This window comes from Orycteropus afer, unplaced genomic scaffold (genome assembly GCF_000298275.1).
Source record: "Orycteropus afer afer isolate SDZICR_OR568_19922 unplaced genomic scaffold, OryAfe1.0 scaffold00067, whole genome shotgun sequence".
NCBI lineage: Eukaryota > Metazoa > Chordata > Mammalia > Tubulidentata > Orycteropodidae > Orycteropus > Orycteropus afer.
In genome coordinates this window covers 11,058,667-11,065,431 of record NW_006921654.1, presented here as the reverse complement: position 1 = coordinate 11,065,431, position 6,765 = coordinate 11,058,667, and the positions used below count along the sequence as shown (strand labels likewise).

The 6,765-nt window shown below is 41.2% G+C and overlaps 1 protein-coding gene across 1 annotated transcript in view; it reads left to right on the top strand.

The window, feature by feature from the left end:
• Positions 1–344: 344 nt before the first annotated feature.
• Positions 345–6,765, top strand: part of RFWD3 (ring finger and WD repeat domain 3) — a 31,472-nt gene continuing 25,051 nt past the window's right edge. The window contains exons 1-3 of the mRNA XM_042780871.1: positions 345–769; positions 2,099–2,295; positions 5,036–5,127. Coding sequence (XP_042636805.1) covers positions 345–769; positions 2,099–2,295; positions 5,036–5,127 — 714 coding nt within the window. The remainder of the gene's footprint in view (positions 770–2,098; positions 2,296–5,035; positions 5,128–6,765) is intronic.

Here is a 6,765-nt window from a genome sequence, read left to right as displayed (position 1 = left end):
TGTTGTTGTTGTGTGTCGTCGATTCAGACCTGACTCATAGCGACCTCTCCTTGGGTTTCTGAGGTGGTGTCACTAGGGAAGTAGATTGCCCAACCTTCCTTCTGAGGAGTGGTTGGTGGGTTTGAACTGCCAGCCTTCTGGTTAGCAGTCCAGTACCTTAGGTACTACGCTACCAGAGCTCCTACTAGATGGGTTCAAACTACCAACCTTTCAGTTAGCATCCAAGCAGTTAACCATGGTGCCACCCCTGCTCCTTTTCTGAAAGAGTAGATCTGATCATATCAGTTGTTTGACATGTTTATCTATTTTACTTACACTTTTTTATAAATATTGCTTCCTTAGTGATGGATCACGAAGCAATGGACTATAATCTGCAGGAGCAGTCAGATCATCCTGCTGCACAAGAACTTCCTCCTGCTGAAGTGGTCAGCAGCCAAGCAGAACCGCCCGTGTTTCCGCCTGCACCACAGGAGTCCATTGATCTGACAGAGGACACAGAGCTCTCAGGAGACGAGAGAGTAGAGAACATCAATCCAGGAGCATCAGAGGAAGATAGGCAGGGATCTGGTGCTAATGCCAACATCCGTATGTCTTCACTAGAGTCAATGAACACCTTCATCAGCGGGCTACAGAGGCTGCATGGCATGCTGGAATTCCTGAGACCTCCATCTTCAAACCACAACGTGGGCCCAGTGAGAGCAAGAAGGAGAACAGGTTCTACTCCACGCCGGGCAAGGCCTAGTGGGTCTCAGAGGACAGACAATACCAGGTAAATATATATACCATTGGGATTGCATCTGGGATTAATGCCAGACTGAGAATTATGAAACTTGGCTTCTGGTCATAGTAGTGTCACCAAGCACTGGCATTGAAGCTAGGTAAGTTTCGTGAAACCCATTTCCTTATAAATCAGATGGAAATAAAAGTACTTGCCTTGCTTCTTTCACACAGTATTGAGGGGGATCAGTTATACTGATGTGCATTGAAAACTAGAAAGGCAGACCTTTTTGAGATGATGTTTTATTCACAACAGTTTCTGTAGAGGTTAGTTCTTCAGATCATATGCACCTTGTGCATCAAAAAGTACAAGTCCACCCCAGTGGACTAAGAGCTATTGTTTATTGGCATATCATTTGACAGCACAGGAGACTTTGCACGGTAGGTAGCTGAATTTAGAGAAGCCTTGTGAAAGTAGAATGTGAATTAATACAGAGTTTATATGACTAAACTACCTTTTTATCCCTATAGCAAATTGCTGACTGTGTTCTCTAAAAGATACTGGTATGTGACCAAAAGCCAATAAAGTACAGTTAGCTTTAAGTAGAAGGATCAAGCTCCAGTTTGTGATGATGTAGTCATGACTGAGTAGGAAAGAGAAAATCCAGGCTTAAATCTGCTATTCCTGCTTCACCTTTCAAATACAGCATTGAATGGGTTTACCTTCTCTTCTGGTTACCTAGTGCTGCTCTGACAGGAAATATACCAGAAATGGGATGGCCTTAACAAACAGGACTTTATTCTCTCACAGTTTGAAGGCTTTAAGCCCACGTTCACAGTGCCAGGCTCCAGGGGATGTGTGAAAGCCCCTCAACCTTGGGCTTTGGCTCTGCCTCTTGCTTCCGGACCACTGAAGCTAGAGCATCTCTTAACTCAGGCAGCTACTGGCTGCTGAGGCTAACAAGCCCAAGGTTGACAAATAACATGGCACAGTCCCCACGTTACCGAATCACACAGCAGGCCATTAATTTAAAGTCCATTGAAAGTCCCAGGGTCAGCAAAGCATGGCAGGCTGCTGAACAGCAATATGGCTACATGTGGAGTCCAAGTGTGCTATAAGCTAGAGACCGTTCCCAAAGCTGTTTCTTATATACGGGAAGCAGACCACATACCCAAAGGCAAGTACTCTGCTGCTCACAGTAGATTCCACCATGGAGTTGATTACCAGTCTCGTCATGGGGACTACTACATCCAGCTGTCCAGCCACTGAACCAGTTCTAGCCAAGTTGACAGACTTAACCACCACACCTTCACATTTCTGGAGGATTCCTGTGACAATGGCCCATTGTACTGTACCTCTTCTGTCTTTCTGCACACACAGATCAAGAGTACCTTTGGCTGCTTTCTTCCAAGTGAGCAGGACTCAGCCTCAGTTGCCAGCCAACTCTTACCCAGAAACTAGGAATCCGGTCTCTGAAGATTTACAGGTGTCCAGTAGTTCCAATTCTGACAGTGACAGCCCTGAGGAGGATGAAGAGATTGTCCAGGAAGAGGAACCTGGAGTTGTTATTTTGGAAGGTATTTCCTCAGGTTTGGGACAAAGGTGACATCTAGAAGGCTAGAAACTCTAGATTTGTGTTTTGATAGCTACCTTTTTTTCTCTTGTAAAGTCTCAGATTCTGGTTTTATAGTATAAAGCTTTCCTTGCCGATAGTTAATGTAGGAAGGATTTGATCTGACTCGCGTTTTGGTACTATCTTTTAAAACTCAGTATATTTATAACCTATGACTCAGCATCTGTCCTGGAAGAAGTGCAGCCAGAATGTTCCTTGGAAGTGAGAATGGCCAGACTTCATCTCACCTGTTTTGGTCATGTTGTCAGAAGGAACCATTCCCTGGAGGGGGATATCATGCTTGGTAAAATGGAGGGTTGGTGCAAAGAGGGAATCCCCTTAATGAGATGGGTTGATACAGTGGCTACAACAGTGGGCTCAGGTGTAGCGAGGATTATGAGGCTGGCACAGGACAGGCAGTGTTTCATTCTGTTGTACACAAGGTCGCTATGAATCAGAGCCTACTCAATGGCACATAACAACAACATATCCCAGCAGTTCCTCTTCTAGGTGTGTAGTCAAGGAAATGAGTACATATGCTCACCAAAGACCATATAGCAGCACTGTTTGTTATAACAAAAGAATTGAAAACTGTCCAAATACCCATCAGTGATAGAGTGGGTAAGTAATTGTGGTATATTCATATACAACGAAATACTGTACAATAATGAGAATGAATGAGCTATAACTGTACACATTAGTATGGAAGCATCTTTGAAACAATGTAAAGCAAAGTAGTAGACACAGAAAAAGATATAACTGAGATTCCATTTATATAAAGAACAAAACCAGACAAAATTAACCTGTGGTGTTAGAATTTAGTATAGTGGTTCCCTTGGTGGGAGGAGGTGTCACTCTCCTTCCACCACATTAGTTTTCTAGAGCTTCCATAACAACTTAACACAAACTCGATACCCTCGAACAGTGGGAATTTACTCTCTCACAGTCTGGATGCTAGAAGTTCAAAATCAGCACTAAAGCTGTTATTAGGCTAATTAACTAGGATGGCCTATGAAACCTTGACCCTAAATCTCCAAACCAAGGAACCAAATCCCATGAGGAATTTGGTTGTACTTAAGCAGTCTCAGCAGTACTCTTTTGTTGTTCTAAATATATCTGTCGCAACTTTCCCCAATTCTGTTTTCTGCAGATGTACAACTTACAGGCAGCAATTACAGTAATCAACTGTGCAGTCCTAATATTAATCAATGCAATTTTTCCATCTCCATTAAACCCCATTTGCCCCCGCTTACTTCAGCTCCTGTTAACCACTAATAAACTTTTGTCTCTGTACATTTGCCTCTTCTTGTCTTTTTAGATAAGTGAAGTCATATAATATTTGTCCTTTTATGATTAATTTATTTTGCTCAGCATAGTATCTTCCTGCTGTATCAAGACTTCATTTCTCCTACTGGCTGAGTAGTATTCCGTTGTGTGTATGTACCACATTTTGTTTATCCATTCATCTATTGATGGGCATTTAGGTTGTTTTTACCTTTTGGCTATTGTGAGCAGTGCTGCAATGAACATTGGTCTACAAAGTGTGAAGGAGACTTTTGAGGGCTGTTATTAATGTTCTGGTTACAGTTTAGTTTGCAAAAATTTATGAAGCTCTTATGTATGTACATTATACTTGAATAATACTTAACAAGCAAATCAGGAGTCCATTTGAAGACATTTACTAGCCTATGGTGGGATAATATGAGCATCAAGAAGAAAAATGACTGAAAATAAGAACTACTTTTTGTATCATTGATGAAGGTTGATGAGGAACCTGCTGAAGGTGAGGTTGGCCTGACCACCTGAACCTGACAGGGCCTCCTGATAGGCTGCAATCAGAAGTACACAACCTGGGAAATATTCTTGCTGCCCCTCCTCCTTCTAGAATCCTACAAATTGAATCAGAAATCAGAATATCTAACGATGAGTTTAGGCAAAAAAACGCAGGGATAGAGGAACAAGTTAAAACAGTGCCACGAAGAAGCAGTCAGTCAAATCTAGGATGTAGGTTGTCCAAGAGGGAAAAGGGCTGATGAGACTTAACAGCCAAATTCATTGTGAAAACCTTGTTGGAATCCTCATTGGAATAAACCCACTGTAAAAAGCACCTTTGAAACAACTGGGAGATTTTGAATATGGTTATTGTTAATTTTTTTAGGTGTAATTAAAAAAAATCAGTGTTTGATAATTTTTATGATTAGTAACACTTAGGTTTTGTTATCAAATACTCCAGCAAAAAAGAAAAATAGGAATATTGGCTTAGGTGGAACAAAATTGGCAAAATACTGATTATTTTTTAAATCGAGTGATGTGTACTTATGGATTAATTATGCTATTCTGTCTTTCTTTACGTATGCTTGAAAATATCCAAAATAAGTTAAAAAAATAAAGTCACTGAGCTCTGGTAGCATAGTGCTTAAGGCACTTGACTGCTAACCAGAAGGCTGGCGGCTCAAACCCACTAGCCACTCCTTGAAAGGAAGGTTGGGCAATCTACTTCCATAGTGATACCGTCTCAGAAACCCAAGGAGGGGTCGCTGTGAGTCAGATTGAACTTGATGGCACATAACAGCAACATGCTGCTTGGGACAGTTGCCATCTCTTTTGTGGCAGTGCTAACAGATAGAAGTGAAAAGTGTAGTGAATCAGGCTCTGTCCTCCTAGCATCTCCTACCTGACTGTATCTCTATTTACCTGTGCTGTAGTTTCTGAAAATGGTGTGGCAGAGCCACCAGGAAGTACCCCAGCGGAGCCCGAAGTTCCCCGTATTGATGGAGGAGAGGTCCCTCCAGAGCAGGTAATATAAAACTCCTTTCTAATGAAAGTTTTAGATTATCAGAGAAAAAGAAAGCTACAGACTAAAGCAGTCTGTGGGCTATATAAAGGGTTAACACATGTAGCTGCTAACCAAAAGGTTGGGGGTCTGGCTCATTCAGAGGTGCCTAGGAAGAAAAGCATGGTGCTCTTCTTGTGAGAAATCTGCTATTGAAAACCCCGTGGAGCGCCAGTTCCACCAGCACGTGGGATTGCTGGGAATGAGAATCAGTTTGAGGGCATCTAGTGTTATAGGCTAAAATGGGAACATTACAGGTATAGGCAAGAGGTCCAGGGGTGTATGCTGTCCCAGCTACTCGTGTAACAGCTTCTTCCTCTGTTTAAAAAAATAAGAAGCAAAAATAACCTGTCCTACCTCACTAATGGGAGCTCTGGTGACATAGTGCCTAAGGCACTTGACTGTTAACCAGAAGGCTGCCAGTTCAAACCCACCAGCCACAGCTCGGAAGGAAGATTGGGCAATCTACTTCCATAGTGATACTGCCTTGGAAACCCAAGGAAGGGTTGCTATGAGTTGGATCCAACTCAAAGGCAGTGAGTTCATTTGTTTTCTTGGGGGGGTACCTCACTAATAGGATTAAGGGTCACTTGAAATGATAGATATCAGTGTACCTTTTAAGAGATCAGAGGTAGTATGCTTAGTGTATAATAAACAGTTTCTTAAAATAGGCACCTACCTACCTATCATTGTCCCTAGTAGTCCTGAATATGAATCCATTTGGGAAGGAGGATTGGGCAATTGACTTTACATAAAGATTTATTGCCTTGGAATCCCAAAGGGTATCCCTATGAGTCACAATCAACTCGATGGCAGTGAGTTTGGTTTTTATAAGTCCATTTATGTGTATATACGTTCTTTTTAAAAATTTACACTAAAGGGATTATATTACGCCTTGTTACCTGTACATACTTCAACTTAGAGAGTTTTTCATTACTGTAGATAGAGTTGAGCCTTGTTATTAATAGCTGCATAGTGTTCCATCACATAAGTAAATTTTGAGTTAACTCTTCTCTTGTAATGCATGCTATGATTATCTCTCTTTGTTTTTTCCTCTTACAAATCATACTGTGGTGAATGTCCTTGTGTGGTTGTTTTGGCAAATAATGTGGGACTACATCCCAGGAATATAGTTGTAGCAGAGAGATTGCTCTGTCAAAGGAAATATGTGTATTTTAGATTTGATACAGATGTCATTGCCTTGTCAGGTTCTACTTGTAGCAGCAGTAAAGTAAGGTCCTTTCTCCCTCCCTTTCACCAGTGCTTGGTGTCATCAGACATCATTTATACCAATGTAATAGCATTTCATTCTGTTTTGTATAAGGTCTTCGTGAACTTGGAGCTGACTTGATGGCAGCTAACAATAACAATAGAGGAAAAAACAGTCTCTTAATTCACATTTTTAAAGTTTTAAGTGAAGGCTTAATTTCTGTAAGCTGTTTATGTCCTCTCTTTGTTTTCCTTCACTGATGTACTAAATATCTTTTTTTTTTTTTTAATATAGGTTTTTTTTTAGGATTTGGGTGAAGATTTACAGAGTAAATTCACTTTTCATACAGCAGTTCACATATACTTTCTCTCATGTCATTGACCAAAATTTAC